Below are 24,062 nucleotides of genomic sequence, written 5' to 3' on the forward strand. Positions count from 1 at the left end.
ACTTTTCACCTCTGCTTGTTGATCAGAAGTCAGGTGAGGGGCCACATGGACACCCTCAATGGAGCTGTCTGAAGGACTACTTTGGAACAGGACAGGGAGAAGTTCGGACTCCTCTTCCTCAATATCTGAAGCCAGTAGTAGTGCAGCAATTTCAACTCTTGGGATGAAAGCCTTCATTCTATTCACATGGAACACTTTTGGAGCCTGTCCAGCCCTTCCAAGATCCACTAAATAGTTGACCTCACCCAGTGACTCCACCACTGTGTAAAGCCCTGACCAGTTGTCCTGCAAAGCTATAGGCCACATAGGATTCATGATCAGGACTTTCTGACCAGGGGTGAAAGCGATGAGGGAAGCTTTCTGGTCATACCAATGTTTTACCAGAGCTTGCCCTGCCTTCAGCTTCTCACTAGCCAGACCCATCAGGAGGACCATCCTTTTTCTGAGCCCCAGCACATTGTCCACTATGTTGATAGTAATAGGGAGACTGGGCATCTCCCATCCCTCCTTGACTATGGCCAAGGGTCCCCTTACAGGGTGACCAAACAGATGTTCAAAGGGGCTGAAGCCAACACCCTCTTGTGGTACCTCTCTGTAGGCAAACAGTAAGCATGGTAATAGAAGATCCCATTTTCTTCTTTGGGTTTCTTCCAGATCCCCAATTATGTTTTTCAAGGTTCTGTTAAACCTATCCACAAGACCATTTGTCTGTGGGTGGTATGCAGATGAAAACTTATAGGTGACACCACATTCCTTCCACATGGCCTGCATATACTTTGACATAAAGGTGCTGCCCCTATCAGACACAACTTCTTTAGGGAAACCAACCCTAGTAAATATGCCAAGTATACTTGGCAGTCACAGTCTTCAATGGGATGGCCTCAGGATACCTGGTGGCATGGTCGACCAGCACCAGGATAAACCTTTTGCCCGAGGATGTTTGGGGGTAAAGAGGACCAACAATGTCAATCCCTACCCTCTCAAATAATACACCCACAACAGGGAGTGGTACCAATGGAGCTTGGATTGTTGAGCCACTCTTACCAGATAACTGGCAGGTGGCACAACTCCTGTAGTGAAGTTCTACTTGCACCCCCATCTTGGGCCAGTAGAAGTGCATGGATAACCTTTGCTTGGTTCTCTTGATTCCAAGGTGACCAGAAAGGGGCACTTCATGCGCCAGCTGCAGGAGGAAGGGTCTTACAGAAAGGGGAACCACCAACCTCCTATGGTCCCCTTCTATAGACTCTGTAGGCTCACTATACAGGAGCCCACCTTCCCAATAAATCCTATTCTTCCCAGGAGGTTCACCCTCAAACTGGGAGCAGGCCTGTCTCCTTAGGCCTTCCAGAGATGGGCACTCATGTTGGCCTTTACTGAATTAATCTCTGTCAGGGCCACCTTCTACTAACAAATCTTTTAGGTCAGGATGGTCATTTGGATCAAATACTTTAGGCAACACCTCTACCTCGTCAGGTTCTGGTGTTTGGCCAACTACCTCTGCCTCAGTTGTAGGTGAGTTAGGGGGAATATTTTCTTTACCTCTTTTAGTTTTTGTGGCTCCTTTAGCCTTGGGTTTCCCCTTTGGCTTGGGCACTGCAGTGGTCTTGGACAGTGCTGCCCTTCTTTGAGACCTTGTGCAGGGTCTTTCAGCTCCATCTCCCACAAGCCCTAAAGCTATGAGATCCTTCCCCAGCAAGACCTTTCCTGGGACAATCCTCTGTATGCTCACTGGAATCCTGACTGCTGTACCATTTATAGTAAGATTTACAGGTATTACTGGGAACATGAGAGGTGGGCCATCAGCCAACTTAGTGGGTACCAGAGGAGCTCTGGCAACTTCCTCTGGATCTACCAAGGTAGAATCCACTACAGCTCGACTACACCCACTATCCCTAAGAGCTGGAGTATCTACTCCATTGATCAGCAACTGGGCCTCATCACGAGTCTGGCGGTAACCCTTAAATGCGGCGGTAGCGCTATTACCACTGCATTTATGGGTCCGCCAGATCATGGCCTTGGCGGATTTCCCCCCGGCTCAGAGCTGGGGGGAAATCCGCGGCAAAAGTGCACTTGATCTTCGATTTTCGGCGCTTTTACCGTCGGCGGGAAATCCGCCGGCGGTAATAGCGTGAATTTTCCCCATTGGACCCAATGGGGAATGGGCACTAACTGTTGCGCCAAACCCGTGATCCGGCGCTAATAGCGCCAGGGGGTTTGGCGGTAGGACTGTTAGCCCAACTCGTGATGAGGCCCACTGTCTTTAAAGTAGTGCTTGGTATTATCCGGAATCCTACCATAAGCCTCTGAGACTTTAGGCTGCCAGGAACCCAGGGAATCTAAAACTACCTCAGAATCTATCCCACTGGGGAAGGAATCTGAGGAGAAGGCGGCTCCTGTGATCTCTTCTTCCTCATAGGAGGAGAAGGCCAGATTAGCAGAGTGGACCCCCAAGGTTTTGACCTTACATCTGGGATCCCCCTTCACATGGTCAGTTGCTCCACGAGCAAAAACAAGATCCACTGGGTCTGTTCACATAGGGAGGCTTACTATAACCAGAGTTCTGTTTCGGAGACTGACCTCCACTACCCTGTGAGTTCTCTTGTAACTTACCCTTATTTTTCTTTTTGTGGCCCTTCTGGGAGGAAGTTTTTATCAGATTCCCCACCCTCTTTATCTTTGGACTTTTTCCCCTCCTCCTGCTTTCCTTTCTCAGAAAGCAGGTAAACCCCTCTCAGCTTACTTGCAGGTTTTGATGAAGGTGCCGAGAATAGTTGGTCCCACTATTGTAATGGTTCGAAGTGTCTTCGCAGACCTTCTAGGACGACCAGATGTAGAGGGTTCCCACGGGACAACAGCGTGCTCAGGGTACCAAACCTTCCAGCGGTTCCTCGACTCGACTTCTTAGTTTCAGGATACTTGGATCCTATCCTTCGTTCAGTGAGAACTCCAGAGATCGACATGGTATGGGTGTTTTTGGCCTCCTCTTATCCAAAGTTCCCTTCGCACCAAAACGAAGAGGACCCAATGGGAGATCTGCTCACAAACAGACACTCCATACGAGGACCAATCATGGACCACGGTGGTCTCAGTCATTCATGGCAATCCAGACTCTCTGGCATCCAGGATGTGTATTGGACTCAGACGTTCCCACCCACATCCTGCAGGCACAAGCACAAGGCATGCAGAAGCCTGCGAAAGCATTTTGTTTCGCGGGAAAATGCATGACCAAATAAGGATGGACCCAGGTTGAATCGACCTGGGGAAGGTGAAAGGACAAGATGGCCAAAGGACAGGACAAAGAACCTTGTGGCATGGCCATTTTGGAGCCAGGCAACCTATTTGTGCCAAATGCGGTTAATGCGGTTAACATGGCAGGAAAGGGTTAAAAATAATGTGAAAAGATGCAACCAGCCCTGTCCATAGCACATCTGCACATCTCACAAGGCTGTGCTTCTCTGGCAAAGTCAGTCTATGGTGTCCTAACAGCAGCAAAAAGTTTGAGAGTGTATACATGGAGGGAAAATTACATACAATTATTAAATCGTTCCTAACATTTGTGTTTTGTTTGTTTCCTGGCCCTCTCTCCCCCCTGTTAGCCTCCCTGCAATCCCGTTGCCCATTCCCCTCTCCACCCGCCTCCCATCCCGCGCAGCACTTCCCATTGGCCCGTTGGGTCCTCTTAGGAGCCCCCTGCCCAGCAGCCCCCACGGCTAAGGGCCCCTAGGCAAAGGGCGGCATCCCTCAGGGTTCCCTGCTTACCCCCTTACACCTGCAGGTGTGGTTTCCCCCCTGTGTTTATTATTTGCACTGTATCAGTATCTAAAATAGCATTGTGAAACCTGGGCCTTTCTCCCTCTATTCAGGATTCTCAAACTTAGGTGTGGTTTTCTCCTCCTGTCTTAAAGCATGCATTTTGGATAGTTCTTTTAATCCTGAGTGTTGTCATCTTGTCCTATTGCTCAACCTTCTTGCCTCTCGCTGTCTTGTCTGTCTGCACCCTGCCCGGTGTCCTTCCCTAGTGTTTCCCCTTCCCCTCTACCTTCCTCTTCTCCCCTCTCCCTACCTACTCCATAGTGCTCTGTCTCTTCTATCTTTTCTAGCTGCTTCTCTATTGACTATCCTGCTCTCCTCACTAAATCTGGTAGGAAGAAGTTTAAAAATTACATCCTGGTCTCCAACCCAGGCCTCCCTATCGCTGACACCTATACCAGTGCCTCCTTCAAGGAAACTCTCACTGACATCCTGTTTGTCATTCCCTCGCCAGACCTATGTACTCTGCAAATGGTCTCTGTGCTCTCTACTTTCTCTTCCTCTCCCATTAATGACGGCACCCGTGGGATGCCCTCCTGGCCTCCTTCCATTCCTCTAAGGTCATCATTAATGTTTATTCGAATGGGACCGTCCTAGTCCAAGGCCCTCAGGCCAACCTTCACCTCTTGGATAGACGCTTCCCGCGCCTCATCAATTTCCTTTCTTCTCCTGCTGTCCCCTCTCCACCCACCACGTCATCTTGTCCCATTGCTCAACCTTCTTGCCTCTCGCTGTCTCGTCTGTCTGCACCCTGCCCGGTGTCCTTCCCTAGTGTTTCCCCTTCCCCTCTCCCTTCCTCTTCTCCCCTCTCCCTACCTACTCCATAGTGCTCTGTCTCTCCTATCTTTTCTAGCTGCTTCTCTATTGACTATCCTGCTCTTCTCACTAAATCTGGTAGGAAGAAGTTTAAAAATGACATCCTGGTCTCCAACCCAGGCCTCCCTATCGCTGACACCTATACCAGTGCCTCCTTCAAGGAAACTCTCACTGACATCCTGTTTGTCATTCCCTCACCAGACCTATGGACGCTACAAATGGTCTCTGTGCTCTCTACTTTCTCTTCCTCTCCCATTAATGACGGCACCCGGTGGGATGCCCTCCTGGCCTCCTTCCATTCCTCTAAGGTCATCATTAATGTTTATTCGAATGGGACCGTCCTAGTCCAAGGCCCTCAGGCCAACCTTCACCTCTTTGATAGACGCTTCCCGCGCCTCATCAATTTCCTTTCTTCTCCTGCTGTCCCCTCTCCACCCACCATGGCCTACTGCCTCCCCCTGCTGCCTCCTCCATGGCTACCTTGCCCTCTCATTCACTCTCTGCCCTCCCTCGGGCGCCTTCCACACCTCTGCAGGGTGTACCTCTGATCTGTACCCCGCCCAGAAGTCCTTCAAGGATGGCAACCTTCTCCACATTGCCACTCTTAACTCTTGCTCAGCTGTCGAACACTCCTCCAACATCTGCCTGGAAGACCTTGACCTTGATGTCCTCGGTCTCACCGAGACATGGTTCACGGCCAGCTCTGTCACAAGCTTTGACACGCTCCTCCCTGATGGCTACAAGATCCTCTCTGCGCCCCGTTCCAACCGCTCTGGAGTGGGTGTAGCCCTGATCTTCCCCGAGTGGATTCCTGCCTCTGTCATTCCAGGCAGGCCTACTCCTCTTTTGAATGCCTCTCCTGCAGGCTCTCTCTCTCCCCCGTTTTTTCAAATGTATTAATTTTTTTGGCAGTTAACGCTGTTCCTTGTTGCCTGGACCTCTGCCGGCACCCACTGCTGTATGGCGTGTGGCGGCCTGGGAGGCACTCTGCTGTAGGTGCAGTGTAGAGGATGTAGGGAGCCACCTGGTGCAAGGTACGCTCCTCCAAGGTCTCAAGTCCCAGGAAAGTATCCATGTGAGCTGGAGCTTGCACTCGATTGCATTGTGGCGAACTAGTCTTTTGAGAGTGACTCTGGCCATACTCTTGGGAGACTTCATCTGCATGAGCGGAAAGGGCAGCAGAATACAGAGGAGATCGGGTGAATCCAGAAGCCTGGGTCCCAGCGGTTTGGTTTTCCCATTGATGTTCTGTTATTTATTAAAACAGCAAAGAGGTGTATCTAAAGGAAGGTCTCCCTCACTTCCTATTGAGGAAGAGACCCTGGCCAGGACGGGCCTCGGTCTGTCTCCCTGTACCCAGTCTGGAGGTCTGAAGGTTCCATTGAGTACTGTCAGAGGGGCAGTTGGGGGTCTTGCTCTTACATGACTGACTTTTTGGCCCTGAGGAAGGCGGCCATTTTGACCAACATGCCGAAATGTAGTCCACTACGCCATTTTGAATTTCAACTTAGGTGTGTGTGATTTGTCTGTGTATATCAGATAGGCAGGATACGTAGACCCTTAGTAGAGCTGTAAGAAGAGTGAGAGATTGTTCGCACATGAAATGAATAGTCCCACTAGAGCAATTGGACATTAATGTTGCTATGGGACCACCTTGACTCTTTAATTGAAGTAGAGTCCAAATATCAGTGGAACATTTTTCTCAAATGAGTGAACTACCATTTTGATGGAATTTTGATGTTCCCCTTAGGAATAAATAGATTTGTCGAAGCGATTGGGAAGCAATCCCCATGTACGAGTACTTTGACTTGTAGAAAGATTTTTTGTTGATTGCTACCTTTTGTCTTCTGTTTTCTCTCCCCCTTTTTTGTCTTCATTGTGCTGTTGACACCAACTATTGTTGATTTTTTGTATAATTGTGATGCTTTTTTCATGAAATATATGTAAATTTAAGTTTTGTGAAAAAAATGATACATTCTTTGCAATAAATTGTGAATTTATTTTTCTATTATCAGGCTCTATGTGCAATTAATTTGATAAAGCGGCAAGAATGATTAATTCAAATGTATGTCTGAAGCTAATATGTATGTGACATTGCATTGAACAAATAGTTCAGACTGGGATACTACCGGAGACAGTGACTAAAGTATCCAGTCAGTAGTGATCCCTTTTCTTTCTTTCTTTTGTCTTTTTTGGAGAAAGTGGGGTTGCGGCAAATTATCACACTGTATAACCTATAGACCAGTTACCTGTAGGGGCATTTTCTGTTGTATTTTGATTACCTTTCCCAGTCCCGCACAGAGTAGGGAATCTCCCTTCAGAGTATTTAAATCTCTCTCTCCCCTAGCCATTCCCTTACTGTGGCGACTATCTATCGGCCACCTGGTCAGATTTCCTCCTTCCTCTCTGAGTGAGCGGACCTCTCCTCCTCAATCCTGGCCTCGACCACTCAACTCCTCCTTTTTGGAGACTTCAACATCCAGCTGGATGCCTCCTGTCATCCCTCTGGACTCTTTTGCAACATCTGCGACTCTCTCAATCTCACTATTCTCCCTTCTGGCCCGACTCACTCTGCAGGGCACACTCTTGATGTTCTGATCTCCTCAGACCTTCCCCTTTCTGTCCCTCTCACCACTCCGCTCTCCTGGAGTGATCACTTTCTCTTTTCCTCCCATCTCACCCTCTCTAGCCCACAGGCCAAACCACTTCCATCACTGCCACCCACCTTCTCGGTCATCCGACCCATGAAGCGCATATCAGTTGAGGCTTTTGCCACCACTTTCTCCCCCGTCCCTCTTTGCCTGACTCTCACCCTGACACAGCCTTCCTGTACATTCTCTGACAATCTGGCCTGCCGCCTGCTCCAAAGGCAATACGCCTCTTTGTCCTCACCAAGAAGAGAGCTCATATCCAAGCCTCTGTCTAAGTGGCATCTAATAACTCGGCTGAACGCTTTAAAATCTGCAAGGAACTGGCCAATCCTGCCACAGTCTCTACCTCTCCTGTCCCTTTCCAGGCCCTCTGCACGGCACTGGCTTCTCACTTCATCTCTACAACTCACGACAGCCTGTCCTCACTATCCTCCTCTCCCCTCCCTCCCTCTACTCCCTGGTCTTCCTCTGGCCCTTCTGCCGCTACCTCTCCTCCCTCCTTCTCTGCCTTTCCCCTGTTCTCCTGAGATGAGGTTTCTAGACAAGTCTGATCTATGAAAATATCGTCAAAACAGGTTCACCCCTGTTCCTCCAAAACCATCAAGGACCACATTGACACCCTGGCTCCTGCCCTGGCTGACTTCTGCAACCACTCCTTTGCCACTGGAGTCTTCCCATCCCCTCTGAAGCACTCCCTTGTGCACCCTCTTCTTAAGAAACCCTCTGCCTCGGCCAATCTCCATCACTCCCTTCCTGGGCAAGCTCCTGGAGAAACTGGCCATCTCCCAGCTTAATCTCCACACTGAATCTGTTGGTTGTCTTCATGACCATCAGTCTGGTTCAGAGCTGACAGAAGCACGGAAACTGCTCTCCTGAACATCCCTGAAGATCTGCTCTACAACCTCGACTCTAACACCCCCTGTGTCCTCATCTTGCTTGATCTCTCCTCTGCCTTTGACACCGTCAACCATTCCATCCTGCTGAATTGTCTCTGTGATAACTTGGGTATCACTAGTCAGGCCCTGGCATGGCTGACTTCCTTCCACTCTGACCGACCCTCCCAGGTCCAACTTGGGTCCTTCCTCTCTGCTATCTTTTTCTCTACCTGTGGTGTCCACCAGGGGTCTAACCTCTCTCCCTGGCTGTTCAACCAATACCTGGCTCTCCTGCCCACCGCATTGCTGCTCGCTGCCCTAACTTTCAGTGCTATGCGGACGACACTCAGCTCATTTTCAGGCTTCCTTCGGCCACCTCTTCTTCGTCCCTCATCTCTGACTGTCTGTCTGCTATCCAGGAGTGGTGTGCCGCCAATGACCTCTGCCTTAATGCCAGTAAGACTGAGATTCTCCTCATCAGCACACCCACTCCCTCCTTTCCTGTAACTCTCTGACCGACCTCTCCTGGCCCTCTTCCTGCTCCCACCTGCAAGGCCAAAAACCTCGAGGTCATCTTCGACTTCACACTCTCCTTCTCTCCTCACATCTCTGTTGTCTCTAAGAAGTCACACTACCAGCTGCACCTCCTCAGAGGTATTCTTCCTTTCCTCTCCTTCCCCTAGAAGCTCACTGTCTCCAGAGCTCTGGTTCTCTCTAGACTGGACTATTGCAACAGCCTCTTTCTAATTCTACTCTCCGCCCTCTGCAACTCATCCAGAACAGGAGTGCGAGACTTGTCCTTGGCCTCAAGCCCAGGGATCGTATCTCTCCAGGACTAAAGTCTCTGCACTGGCTCCCAGTGGCTGCAAGGATTAAGTTCAAAGCACTCTGCATCATCCACAAGGCCTTCTGGGGCCTGGGGCCTCAATACCTTCAATTCCCTCTTCCTAAATATCTTCCTTCTCGAGCTCTTCGCTCATCCGCCTCCAACTCCCTCAGTGTCAGTCGCTTCTCCAAGCAACGAATTGGTGGTAGATCGCTCTCTTCTGCTGGGGCCTCCCTCTGGAACAGCCTCCCTGCCTCCCTGAAACTTGAGGAGAACCACCTTTGGTTCCGGAAGCACCTTAAAACCTTCCTCTTTGCTTCTGCTTTCACTCCCCCTCCCCCCTGCTGAATTCCTGGCTGATACTGAGACTGCACTGGTTACCTGGCCCCTTCTGATCTCGAACCCAAGCCCTGCCAGTTGCACGCCTGCACTGCCTCCCTGTCAACCCCTGCACCTGGGGACGGTTTTCTGTATCCCTACAGCCCCCCCACCAGCACTTATTTCAGCACTCACCCTGGTCTTGCCACCTGCTGGCCTCTTTTATTTATCTTGTTTATTTATTATCCCATGTACTGCACTTTCCGTTCTTTTATTTATCTTGTTTATTATTATCCCATGCACTGCATTTTCCCCAACCCCCCGCACTTTTCTTTTCCCCCTCCCTTGCACTTGCGCGATCTAAATGACACTTGGCCTAGTAAGACCGTTGTCTGTCTTCCCTCTGTTCCCCCTCCCTTGCCTCGTCACGCCTTGAAACACCTGTGTATAGGCACGTTATAAATGCCATATCATATCATATCAGTTGTTGCCTCCCTCAGAATCTGCTCTTTTTGTGGGTAGAGTGCACAGGCTGCTAGTACATCACGTGGACGAGCACCCAGATCTGTCCTCTTTGGACCCGCCCTATGAACCCGATCAAGTGGGATGTTCATGTCTTCGTCAGCTGCAATGAGATCTTTGAAAATCTGTGTTATGGCCTCTTTCGAATCGATATCCATCACTGATCCCGGAAGATTTTTAATATGGATATTAGAGCTTCTGGACCGATTCTCTAGATCCTCTTGTTGAATTTTCAACTTGCGCATGATCCTTGAAAGCTCTTCTAGTGCTATATCTGACTGCTTGGCGTCTTCTGCTAGTTCCTGAATAGTATGCTCGTCGGAGTCCACACGCTCCCCAAGGGAGGAGATCTCTTTGCCAAAATCTGCAAGTGAATCCCTTATTTTTGAGGTGGACGATGTGAATTGCAGCTGAAAAGAGGTGGACAATGTCTCTTGAAATTCTTGAAAGCTGTGAGCAAAATCCTCCTAGGAGACCGCCATTTCCTGATCTGAGGGGAGCGAGAGCAGAGGGAGCCGTGGGTCAGGTGCGTCTGTAAGCAATGTTGTGTCTGTGTGCCTTACCAAGAACTTCTCCAATGGGTTGGATTGTTTTGTGTGGGGCTGTACGTGCCTTGCCCGGATCAGTTTTTTCCTGCCTCCTGGCATGTGCTTGAAGCCTTAAGTCAAATAAGGCACAGCGGATCTTGTAGCAGGCCACCTAATTTACATTTCCTTCTGACTAGGCGAGGAGACCCGGCTCCATATCCAGCAGCACAACTACAGTAGTATGACACCAGATTATATAGAGGCCAGCTCCACTTTTACCTGTTTTTGCCTGCAGATCTCCCTTTATTAAGCAAGCTTACCGGCTGCCAGTGCTGACCAAACAAGAAAGTACCCAACTCCAGTTCCATCGGGAGAGCCTGGCGGGCCAAAGATTGCTCCTCAGATGAAGAGTAAGACAAGTGCAGGGCGCGGCTTCCACTGTGCACCAGGGGGTTTTAGCTGTGTTCGTTCCCGTCTCCCATAAACTCACCACAGATAATATGAATGCTGTCCCCAGGCCAAGATTCTCAACTAGTGCGCCTGTTAGATGACTCCTGGGATCACCTGGGCAAAAATAAAAATGCCGCCTCAGTCTAAGTGAGATCTTCAGTGCGCTATATAGGGCCTCGAAGTCAAACACAGGCACAGTCCAAAGTTCACTCCTCTTCCCACGCCTAGTTCATACCCCTCAGGAGGCACTCACCATTCGCTCTGCAACCTCTAGTATAGGCAGCTCCATCAGCAGCACACCCAACCTTTCCACGTGGTTGCACGAATACCGGCACCTCCCTGGTTCCACTCAGGGCTTACCAGGCACTTCCTGCAACCCCGCCGTACCCAATGATGGGGGAGGGGCCGGCAGCCAGCAGTCCGGGAACACCGCTCTGGTAGAAGTACTGCAGCTCGCCTTACAGTCCGCCACACCCACATCTGTCACTGCCCTGGATCCACTGTTGACGGCTAACTGGCCATATGCCAAGCAATCAGGTTGCGATATAGCCACCTGTAACTTTGCACCATGCCTGGGTTTTCTTAGTTCAAATCTTTGAGAAGTCTGAAACTTTCTTGTGGACAGAGTGTTGTAATGTTGTACTTGGAAGGTGATGTCCCTGGCAGTGGAGTATGTGATGTCAGCGTGGAGTGTTGGGGCAGTTGGAGTATGCAAGCTGGCTCTAAGGGACGTGCTGCTGTCTACTGTTTACTGACTATCTTATTGAGTATGGTTCTCTGTCATGTACTAGACACTGAATAAACCTTACAGTAAGTTACCTGCAGGCTCGGGCCGGCGATTACTACAGAACCACGTTACTTCACAGAGCGCGCGCTCGCACATCCTCATCGTGTGGTGGCCATCTTGGAATCCTCACTCATCTTCCAATTTTGATTCTCTTTCAAACTCTTCTTCTTTCATATCTCTCTATCATGGGTATTATTACAGCTCATACTTCTCAAGTTAGTAGGCGACTGTCTCTGGGTGTTCATCCAGTGGTCATCCGCTCATAAACAAATCAGATAAACATACATGCCAAGCCACCCGAATTACTTACAAATAGTGCTATTTTCTACTGTCTCCCGCCTACAATAAGTATATCCCCAGCGCAAACCTATTGGGAAAGTGCATTCTCCCGGTGTCTGTGGTGAAATGTCCCTCTGAGGGGCCCCAGGATGTGGGCATGTCTGGACGACTAAGAACACAGAGCGGCCTCCTCTGCTGCGCAAAGAAAAGCGCGCCTCAGTAAAGTCTAGGCCATGCAAGTACACATCTGTGTTACTTCTACAGTTTCAGAAATGGGGACTCTCCACATAGCGTTTTACTTATGTAGCAGGTCGCAGACGGTACATCAAACACTCTAAAACTCTTATTATTATCGTGATTGTTTTAGTTTATATAAACCTTTACAATATTACAAAATTCACATAATTTACAGCAGCAATGAGACAGCAAGAGACATTAGAAGACATTGGGAAAGTCTTATTATATGCGCTTCCGCCCACACAGGGCCTTGGGCTCCTTGCTCTGTGTTATAATAACATGTTCTTCTTCGCCCCCTTCCACAGCCTTATACTGTCAGTCACGCCTGAGCCCCGCCCACTTTTGGTGTTTTGACAGGTTAATCCCACCAGTCATATTTGAGTTCCGCCCACACGTGCTGTTTTGACAGTTGATTCCGCCAGTCATGGCTGCGCCCCGCCCACCCGTGCCCGTTCTATAGATTCATTGCTCCAGGCATGGTTGCACCTCGCGCGTCCATGCTGTATTGACAGTGCGTCACTCTTATCAAGGCGGCGGCGGCCCCGCCCACGGGTGTTTTGACAGGTTGAACCCTCCATTCATGGCCGCGCCCCGCCCACCTCCGCCGTAGTGACAGGTGTCTCTGTCCAGTCTCGGCTGCGCCCCGCCCACCCGTGCAGTAGTGACAGGTGTCTCTGTCCAGTCTTGGCCGCGCCCCGCCCACCCGTGCCATAGTAACAGGTGTCTCTGTCCAGTCTCGGCTTCGCCCCGCCCACCCGCGCCGTTGTGACAGGCTCCCCAGCCCTAGCCCCGCCCGCGGTCCCGCCCCCGGCCACGCTTGGGGTGTGTGCGCGAGCTGCGTGTGTCCACAGTGCGTGTCTCTGCGCCGCTCGCCTCGGTGCCCTCCTCTGCTCCCGCTTCCGCAGACTCTGCCCGGGCCCCAGCATGGCATCCTCGGCGCCCTTCCGCCTGGCTCGCCGGCTCAGGCCTTTAGGCTCGGCGCTGCTGCCGCCCAGTGGGGGCGCAGGAGCCCCCGGCCGCGCGGCCCCTCGCAGCAGCAGCAGCAGCCCCCCCACCAACGGCCAGCGGGACATGAAGGACTACCTGTGGAGCAACTACACGGAGGCCAAGCGGGTGACCGACGGTGAGTGGGGCTGGTGCCCAGGCGGAAAGCAGGAATGATGCGCCCCTTGCCTCCGCAAATGCATCCCTGCCCCCCCCAGCACTTGCCCCCAGAAAATGCATCCCTGTCCCCCCTCCAGCACTTGCCCCCACAAAATGCATCCCTGCCCCCCAGCACTTGCCTCCACAAAATGCATCCCTGTCCCCCCTCCAGCACTTGCCCCCACAAAATCCATCCCTGCCCCACCCCTCCAGCACTTGCCTCCACAAAATGCATCCCAGTCCCCTTCAGCACTTGCCCCCACAAAATGCATCCCTGTCCCCCCTCCAGCACTTGCCCCCACAAAATGCATCCCTGTCCCCCCTCCAGCACTTGCCCCCACAAAATGCATCCCTGCCCCCCCAGCACTTGCCTCCACAAAATGCATCCCTGTCCCCCCTCCAGCACTTGCCCCCACAAAATGCATCCCTGCCCCTACCCCTCCAGCACGTGCCTCCACAAAATGCATCCCTGTCCCCCCCTTCAGCACTTGCCCCCACAAAATGCATCCCTGTCCCCCCTTCAGCACTTGCCCCCACAAAATGCATCCCTGTCCCCCCTCCAGCACTTGCCCCCACAAAATGCATCCCTGTCCCCCCAGCACTTGCCCCCACAAAATGCATCCCTGTCCCCCCCATCACTTGCCCCCACAAAATGCATCCCTGTCCCCTCTCCAGCACTTGCCCCCACAAAATGCATCCCTGTCCCCCCCAGCACTTGCCCCCACAAAATGCATCCCTGTCCCCCCAGCACTTGCCCCCACAAAATGCATCCCTGTCCCCCCCATCACTTGCCCCCACAAAATGCATCCCTGTCCCCTCTCCAGCACTTGCCCCCACAAAATGCATCCCTGTCCCCCCCAGCACTTGCCCCCACAAAATGCATCCCTGTCCCCCCTCCAGCACTTGCCCCCACAAAATGCATCCCTGCCCCCCCAGCCCTTGCCTCCACAAAATGCATCCCTGTCCCCCCTCCAGCACTTGCCCCCACAAAATGCATCCCTGCCCCCACCCCTCCAGCACTTGCCTCCACAAATGCATCCCTGCCCCCACCCCTCCAGCACTTGCCTCCACAAAATGCATCCCTGTCACCCCTTCAGCACTTGCCCCCACAAAATGCATCCCTGCCCCCCCAGCACTTGCCTCCACAAAATGCATCCCTGTCGCCCCCACAAAATGCATCCCTGTCCCCCCTCCAGCACTTGCCCCCACAAAATGCATCCCTGTCCCCCCTCCAGCACTTGCCTCCACAAAATGCATCCCTGCCCCCACCCCTCCAGCACTTGCCTCCACAAAATGCATCCCTGCCCCCACCCCTCCAGCACTTGCCTCCACAAAATGCATCCCTGCCCCCACCCCTCCAGCACTTGCCTCCACAAAATGCATCCCTGCCCCCACCCCTCCAGCACTTGCCTCCACAAATGCATCCCTGCCCCCACCCCTCCAGCACTTGCCTCCACAAATGCATCCCTGTCCCCCCTCCAACACTTGCCCCCACAAAATGCATCCCTGACCCCTCTCCAGCACTTGCCTCTGTCTCACGCAAGGCAGCAATGAATGCCACTCTCCAGCATTTGCCTCTGCCTCGGCAAAGGCAGCAATGCATCATCTCCCCCCCACCCCCTAGCACTTGCCGCTGCCTCAGGCAAGGCAGCAATGCATGCCCCCCACAGCACTTGCCGCTGCCTCAGGCAAGGCAGCAATGCATGCCCCCCAGCACTTGCCTCTGCAACAGGCAAGTCAGCAAATTATGCCCCCCACCCCCTCCAGCACTTGCCTCTGCCTCACGCAAGCCTGCAATGCATGCCCCTCCATCATTTCCCTCTGCACCAGGCAAGGCAGCAATGCATGCCCCCCTCCTGTACTTGCCTCTGCCTCACGCAAGGCTGCAATGCATGCCCCCCTCCTGTACTTGCCTCTGCCTCACGCAAGGCTGCAATGCATGCCCCTCCATCATTTCCCTCTGCACCAGACAAGGCAGCAATGCATGCCCCCCTCCTGCACTTGCCTCTGCCTCAGGCAAGGCAGCAATGCATGCCCCCCCCCCCAGCACTTGCCTCTGCACCAGGCAAGTCAGCAAAGTATGCTCCCCACCCCCTCCAGCACTTGCCTCTGCCTCACGCAAGCCTGCAATGCATGCCCCTCCATCATTTCCCTCTGCACCAGGCAAGGCAGCAATGCATGCCCCCCTCCTGTACTTGCCTCTGCCTCACGCAAGGCTGCAATGCATGCCCCCCTCCTGTACTTGCCTCTGCCTCACGCAAGGCTGCAATGCATGCCCCTCCATCATTTCCCTCTGCACCAGACAAGGCAGCAATGCATGCCCCCCTCCTGCACTTGCCTCTGCCTCAGGCAAGGCAGCAATGCATGCCCCCCCCCCCAGCACTTGCCTCTGCACCAGGCAAGTCAGCAAAGTATGCCCCCCACCCCCTCCAGCACTTGCCTCTGCCTCACGCAAGGCTGCAATGCATGCCCCTCCATCATTTCCCTCTGCACCAGGCAAGGCAGCAATGCATGCCCCCCTCCTGTACTTGCCTCTGCCTCAGGCAAGGCAGCAATGCGTGCCCCTCTCCAGCACTTGCCTCTGCACCAGCCAAGGCAGCAATGCATGTTAGTGGCCAGAGTGAAAAGAAACCCAACCTGCCCGCTTTCCTGTAGTGCTTGCTGACGTGCTTCACAGCACTGCATAGTGGCCACTGTACTGCTACAGTACTCACCAACCCCAGAAGGGCGGCCTGAGTTGGCCCCTCTGGGACTTCTGTATGTGAACACAGAGCTCAGCAGCAAGCACCCAACCCAGTGAGCTATCTCCCTGGCAAGGGAATATGAGCGATTTGCATGATTAATGACAGACCACCTGTTTACAATTTAACACGCATCAGGGAATTCCTGCAGAAAGTGTGGCACGTGCTTACGTTCTGCGAGTGTGGCGTGATCGCAGTGTTTACTCTGGGGGGCGGGGGGGCAACCCATGGCTCGATATGGAAAGGGGGTAGTCATGGCATGGAGGGGGGCAGCATGGGACCAGCCCTGGAGGCAGTGGCGCTTCTCGATCATGCAGAGGGGGCCACAAACAAAAGTGGGGGTGGGGGGCGCCTATAAAAGGGCAATGTGTATGCTTTTCCCAAATGGACGCAGGCAAAGTGGCCCGGGGGAGGTAAACCCCGTGCATTTATACAGCAAGCAATTCAATTCTGTTGTTTATCTATGTTTATATCTTGAGTTTAACGATATTGTTTCATCCTATATCCCCAAAACTCGATATATGGCCCGCACACACCAGCACCAGTTAAGCTCACTCCTGGTCTCGGGCCTACATGGGCCATTTGTGCAGATGTTGCCTGTGGTCATTGGCTGGTAATGGACACCTGCCATTTTATGCACTTTGAGATGATAGTGTCCATATTGTGTCGCGATCACATCTGCTGTAGGGGGCCTTTCACAGGTGTGCCATTAATACCCACGGTTCACGATGCCTTTTTGTGCATCTCGCGTCTGGCTGTGGGAGCTTTTCTGGAAGGTCTGTGCAGATCGCAATTGGGGCTGTGGGTTCCTTTCTCGGCAGTGTCTTGCATGTGATCTAGAGGAGCACAGTGTGTGCGCTATAACAACGGTCCCCAGCGACAAGATATGAGCCTTTAAATCAGTGTATTCTGCAGAGCTGGAGCCACTCTGATGCCTCGAGAGCAGAAGAAAGAAAACTGGCTGAGCAAGGAGCCTGCAAACCCGCAGGTGACGGCTGGGGAAGGAGGACAGAAGATTAGATCAGTGAGCCCCCAGCTCACCTCAGCGAAGCTGGGGGCGCAGCCCGGAAACCCTTGTCAGGGGCGAGCTACCCGCCAAGACCCCATTTACATTTCCATAATTGGCAGCCGGGCCAGCCCGATTGTTGAAATTCAAATTGAGGTCTTTTTTCACTGTGCCCTCACTCCCTCGGGCTGGGCTTGCCTTTTCACCTAGCTGCGCATGTGTGACATGCTGACCATCACCCCTGTGCCGCTGTTCTGTGTGCACCTTTGCAGTGCGTTCTTCACTGCATTTGTAAGCATTGTGGCCCTGTGTGTATGTCTTGTGGTCTGACCACAGTCAGCACTGCAGAGAGAGTAGCCCAGGTAGGGGGTCAGGGGAGTATCCAGCATTGCAAGAGTGATGGGGCGAGCCACTATAGTCCTGCTACATCCCCCCCCCCACAAATGTAGTGGACGCAATTCCATACGGTCTCATTCGCACCCCCAAACTGCCCACGCCAGCCCCAGTCTACGTTTTCGGTAACATTAGTGACATATGGCATTTTAACACAACAACAAAAATAAAACTCTAGAATCATTACAGATGCAGGAAACTATCTATTAGAGCTCTGTCCAGGCGCTCTGGGACAAAATACATGCACACCTCTTAATGTGCATATGCATTGCACCAACAGGAGGGACTTCACAGAACAGGACATTGCAAGGAGCATCATTAGTCCTTGATACTTGAAGGCACCATGAAAATGACTTAAGAATAAGTTGCCATAAGTGAGCCACGTGTCAAATAACTTTATGGTGCAAATACATAAATTGCACTATTATTTATGAAGCAACTCTGTAGTCATTAGGCTTTAAATAAAAATATATAACACCATCATATATTAACATAAGTTAGGCAGTAAATCACTTACTGAGCTGCAGATAAGACACAGTGCGATTAAATGATTTGCCCAGTATCACACACTTGGTTAAATGGTGAAACCGGGACGTGGACAATTTAAGCAGCTGTGCACAGCTTCCCAGGTTTAGTTAATACAGATATTTATTAAGGTTTTGCTTTGCATTGCATGTGCTTAAATAATACTTTATAGCAATACCTTGGAAGCAAACCACATTTCATAATAAACTAACCTTTTGTAGGAGATTAACTATGTACTATATGCATTGTCATAGAAATATGTTGAGCAATGGGAGTATGGCTTGAGTTTTATCCTCCCCATCCTGCATGCAAAGTCACAATAGCATCATGCAGGTTAATGTGATTCTAACAAATCCCCCTTGGGTTTAAAAGCCATAGTAATTTCAAAAAGCATGCAACATTATGCATCTTTCTCACTTCTGATAACCGCCTTCCATTCACGTTTCTAAAGGGCCAAAAGTCCCTGCTAATAGTCCACCCCCTCTCACTCCCCCACCCCCCATCAGCGCCTAATGGCTCACATTGAAATGCTTGGACACAGAGCAACGCCAGAGCCCGGAGTTCCTTGGGACATTGTTCACATAATTCTACACAATTATCCTCCAATGCTGCCCGCCAGCCCTTTTTAATATGCATGTGTTGTCTGGTTCAAACCTGCAAATCTGACTCTGGGGAGCTATAACTTTGTTACCATGTCTGTAACTATATCTTTGTAGCTATGCCTATGCCCTAATCATGTGGCCTTATAACCGATCGCCATGACTGAAATGCCTGTAATTGTGTATCTGCACCCATGCCTATGCCCAACCGGGGGCCTTGTAACTGGTATAACCGCCCTGATGCCCACGGGTTTGTGTGCGCTCTACAAATCTAAAAATAAATAAATGGCTCTGGCAGCGGGACACCGATCCCGTTCTGAAAGGGTAAGGTGTCTTGCTGCCAGGACAACGAGCGTGCTGAGCAGGAATTGCTCAGTACACCTTGTCCTGCCAGCGGGACACCTTTCCGGTTGGACACCCTCATTGAGGTGCCTAATGGGAGAGGTGTCCCACTGAACGGATACAAATCCCGGTCTTGCGCTCCCTGCCCTCTGCTCGGTACGTCACTGTAGGGGGGGGCGCACAGGATTTTAGAGGAGGGGCCTAGTGCCCCCTCTGCCCCACCCTTGCGACACCACTACCGGAGGCTTTGATGCTGCAGACCAGCGAAACCTGGAGGGAATAGGGAGCACTAGAGGGAGGGGCATCTAAGTTTGAAGACGCCACTCGTGGCAGTAGTGTGGGGGGACACTAGCAGCTGGGGTAAGGGTCTGTGTTTCAGGGTGTGCTGACAGATCCCAAAGGAGTGACATGGAAGAGACTATGCAGTGGATAGGGGCACTGGCAGCTTTTTTGTATGGTGACTGATCCCAAAGGAGTGAGAAGGAAGTGGTCATGCAGGGAGGGGGGGCACTGGCATGTGGGGTAAAGGTCTGTTACAGGGCGACGTGGCAGGCACCAGGAGTAACTTGGGATAGACCATGTGTGGGGGTGGTTGGGGCCACTGGCAGCTGGGGGTAAGAAATCATGAAATGTATTGACTTGAAGGAACCCGTATATGTTTGAACTTACTTTATTCTCTCAGTGAGCAGGTTGATCAAATGGGCAGTTTTAGGACATGCAAGTTCTTATCCTCAGTCTGTATCATGTTACTTTTAACCTATTTATTGACTACTTATTATTGTTGACCTAAAAAGTTTACATGTAATGTCCTTTTTAATTTGTGTGTATTGAATGTTTTTTTTACTTAGTGTTAAAGGTTATAAATAACCATGTGACACTTGAATAAAACATTTTAAAAAGGATGACTACTTTGGGGACTCACCAGTGGAAGTAATATTTTAAACACTGAGGCATCTATAGAAGTGTTTGACGTCTTGGCCCTGTGTTTGGAAGTGTTTTGGCATTGTTCCAGCCCTAAAAACCTCCACAAGAGCTTAAGTGAAATATTGCTTGCAACTAGGGACAGCTTTCAGATACAGATGAAAGCAGTTGGGATCAGGCATGGAAAGGGATACAGCTAGCCTACTGAGGGCAGAGCTTGCCAGGGGTACGAGAGGACAGCGGCCACTGTGAGGGATTGGGGTCTTTCTAACAACGAGGGCAGAGCCCAGGGGAGTCCAGAACATTGTTATGTTAAAAGATTTTTATACCACACACTATCGCCATCTGTGTGGTCCCCTGGTGTTCTGGTGGATCTGTAAAGCAAGAGGGTAAGGTGTGGGAAGTAGGTTAGTAGGACTGATTAGGGGGGAAGAGCAAGAGAGCTGTGATGTGTTGTTGGCAGCTTTAGTTCGGTTTACATGTTCGCTGAGCGTAGGTGTGAATTTTCGGTCGGTAGCCGTTATGTGCTGTTGTGCTTAGTTTAGAGTTTGAGAGGTGTATGCAGAGGGATGAGTTGTTTTTTTTTTTTTTTTAGTGGGGTTGGTTAGTGGCAATACTTTATCGTACCCCCTCTGTTTTGGCCACCTGTGGCACATATCCCTGCCAATGTCGTATATTGTGGTGTGTTACAATGCCCACTACTATTTTCTGTGCAGAGGTGTGAGTCGTTAACAGGGCTATTTGGTGGTGATACCTTCTCCGCCCTCTGCGTCACACTAATGGGTGTCTACATCACTTTACCCCTAGCACGTCTGGTCTGCAGCAACCATCACCTCCACGGGCCGCTTGAGGAGGGGGCACCTCTTCCCTGTGCCCTTGGGCTCCTTGGTCCCATCTGTTCGGTCTCCCCTTTAATTCGAATGCCCTCTGTCTGTGGTTCCATTTTGTCGGTCCCATCTCGCTCCTTTGTTTCCGGTAGGGCCCTCTGTGGGAATGGGTGCACCTGAGCCTCCTCGGAGGCTTCTCTACTTCCCTGCACTTTGCTGTGGTCTGGCCTAGTCCCAGTCTTTCCATGTATGTGTTCATTCCATGGGTCGTGGGTGTTGCTCATTCGTTTCCGTCCTGTTTGACTTGAAGAGTCTGGTTTTTAGAGGTTTTCTGAATTTCAATGAGGGCACAGGACCCCTGGAAAGTTTTACTTAATGGTCTCAGGAGTTGCATTGTGCCCCAGGACACAGAGCCTGTTTTGGGGTTGCTGTGTGGACAGTCTCTCCTAGGAATATTACATAACCCGCTGCCCAGCAGCCCATAACTTGATTGCACTTAAATGCTTAGTGCTCACATCATTGACCTCTGTCCTGTGGTCCAAAGCCCCACCAAGTTTCCTCTCGTTGATATCCTGTCCATCTGACCCGCAAGTCTTGCACACGGTGCACTCTACAGCTGGAAGGATAGCTCAAGCAACAGACATTAGCTTTGGGAACAGGGCAGCACGGTGTGTCTTGGGTTCGATACCCCAGTCGGATCAACTCAATTATGTACTGTCAAAGCAGTATTCCCAACTCTAAAGAAATAAAAAATCTGGGCCTGCAGTCATTGGCCAACGCAAAGGGCTTTGTGATAGGTGGGTTTTCTAGTGAGGCGGTTTTGTTCACCATCAGGACCCGTGCACTATTGCTTTAGACCTTAGAACATGCGAGCAGTGGCAATGCAGTATTAGTCTGGCTTGCCACAGCTTATACAGAACTAAATAACTTGCAATAGAAAGCCAAGGGAATGCCTATATGAAAGTGTTTCCTATGCACAATAAGGAAGTGGCAGTTTTGCAACATTGTTTTACGGTTACTTATTGTAGTGTTTTAGTGCTGTAAGTGTGTGAATAGGGCGCCTGGCATAACTCAGCCTGCAGGTAGCTTGAGCTGCCACTTTTAGGGTCAGGCATTTTTCATTTCATTGCATGCTGCTGTTGTAAATACACTGGAGTGAAGCTCATTGTCTGCACACAGACCAGTCGTGGAGCCATAAAAGTGAATCCAGGTTGCTTTATTGTACATTTGTACATATCCAGTTACTCGCAAGTATTTGCAGGATACATGGGCAGGCAGCATACATCAAGTGGCCCAAGAGACGCCCACTAGCCATCCTCTCACAACCAGCTCAGGCCCCCAACTGACGTTCATGGAACACTCACTCAACATTCCCCTGAGCTGTCCATCATACATCCATCAGCATTCTTTCAGCATGCATTCATAGCCAGTGAAGCAGGACAAGACAACTCGCATCATAACAGCTGTGGCCTGGCTTCCTTTGTGGCAAACGCTGCCATGCACACCCTTTTTTGCTCTTTGAAAAGTAATGACTGTATACATATCGCGCATTTAACTAACATTGGGACTTAACAGATCGTTTCAGGTGGTATTACATCTGAAAACGGGCAGTAAATTCACCCAGGCCAAATGGTGCCATTCAAACATACCTGCGTGGCATTAGCAGCCTGGGCTGAGGCGCTGGTGAAATCCGGAAGCTCTGTATGCAGGCATGATTCACAGTTACAAACTTTAAGGCAGCCCGATGGTGCTCAGCCAGCGCCCCTCACTCCATGTACCCTGTCGCCACCTGCCATGTCTGCAGCACCCATTATGGATAACGTACATTTCCCTCCCCTGTGCTGTGCGACACTGGCCAGTCTTGATTGTCTTCAGATCGAGTAAATCGTTTTTTAGTTTGGGCTGTTAGGTGTTTCTTGCATCGGAGTGGGGCATCCGAAAACGATGGCTGTGAAAACCTGCCTGTATATTTTCATAATAAAAAGGCATTGATCTGGTGTAGTCTTAGGATTTCAAATGCAAAAAGGCAGTTGAAAAATGGTAAACATGTTATTTTTTGGCACAAGCCGTTTTAGTTGGTGTGTTTTTTATTTTATTTTTTGTTGTTTTTTTTTTTTAAATCCCAGGAGCACGTATCTGATCACAAAATCAATGTATCATAAGGAATGGGAAGCGAGAACTTGGTGCAGCCTAGGTAAAGGACCTCCTGTTAGAGGAGGCAGCTGTGGGGCGCATATTTTTATTTTATTTAAACAGTTGTTTTAATCAAGATCATTCTTGATTTTTCAACTTAAAAAATTCAATACATTAAAAATGAATACATTAATTTCTTAAAAACATTATACAAGTATTGTAAACCAATTTAAAGGAAAACGATAAATCACAATTTTACATAAAAAATTATACTCCTTAGTCTACAGTTTAAACAATAAAATGTCTGACCAAGGATATAAGAATATAAAATGCAAAAAAAAGAAAAGTCAACTCTAAAAAACCATTAATAAAACCTGCATAGACACATCCGTCATCGCTTGTAATTATTTCCTTCCCAAGGCACATTGTTTATCTCAGTTACATAAGCATACATTTTTATTCATCCACCACCATCTTATCCACAATGTTTTTATAGCTTGCTCTTACGCAGCTCCTTCCCTTTCTTTAGCAAGTGTAAGCCATATAGGAAGAATTGCATATCTCACCTTCTTTCTAGTGGTATGATATAGCAGTTCCCAAAAACGAACGGTATTCAAATTATAGTGACCCTCAAATAGATGTTTAAAGTGTATCACTCTCAGATGGTAAAGCATAGGACATTCTGCACATAGGTGACTCATGGTTTCAGGCTCTAGCTCACAAAATCTACATTTCCTCTCTTCTATTGATATCAATCTATGTTGGTATAGTAATTCACGCGTAGGCCACAGATTCAACCGTTCCTATGGCGTGAATTAGGGAACTGACTCGTATAGCTTTCAATTACACCATATCGTTTAGGAACAAACGGATTAGTCAAGAATTTTTTGTACTTAAGACATGCCTCTCTTGTTTTGATCAATCGTATTTCCAGATACAAGTTTTAGCTTTGTCTGGATTTTCTATCGGGAGCTTCATTGAAATTCCTGTATTTAGAATGATCTTCTCTATTACTTTACACCATGTTAAAGGGTATGATTTTGGCGAATTTAGCAAGTAATTCGCCAGCAAATGTAAAAGACCCTTTTTGGAATCCACCATGATACATTTACGGTAGAAGGAGCACAATTTCCATCTGTATATTGCGTACAGTGATAACAAGCCCAGCTCGTGTCTTATTATACTCATGGGTTCAGATTTTGGAAGGTTCAGTACTTGTTTCCAGTACCCCCCGTGTGTTTTGCCCAGTAGTTGTAGGATCTTTCGGGCCAAGCTTCTGATCCGTACATAATTACAGGGGTCACTTTTTGGATGGCTGTGCGCAATTTACA

At 50.2% G+C, this 24,062-nt stretch overlaps 1 protein-coding gene across 3 annotated transcripts in view; it reads left to right on the forward strand.

Annotated features, from left to right (window-relative positions):
* The first annotated feature begins 12,866 nt into the window (after positions 1–12,866).
* Positions 12,867–24,062, forward strand: part of NT5DC3 (5'-nucleotidase domain containing 3) — a 1,183,405-nt gene continuing 1,172,209 nt past the window's right edge. For 2 of the 3 annotated variants that reach the window (XM_069629921.1, XM_069629920.1), the window contains exon 1: positions 12,867–13,224. In XM_069629921.1, coding sequence (XP_069486022.1) covers positions 13,026–13,224 — 199 coding nt within the window. In that variant the 5' untranslated portion in view covers positions 12,867–13,025. The remainder of the gene's footprint in view (positions 13,225–24,062) is intronic. The other variant, XM_069629922.1, reaches the window with a different exon arrangement.

Source organism: Ambystoma mexicanum, chromosome 12 (genome assembly GCF_040938575.1).
Source record: "Ambystoma mexicanum isolate Mex_15411 chromosome 12, UKY_AmexF1_1, whole genome shotgun sequence".
Classification (NCBI taxonomy): Eukaryota; Metazoa; Chordata; class Amphibia; order Caudata; family Ambystomatidae; genus Ambystoma; species Ambystoma mexicanum.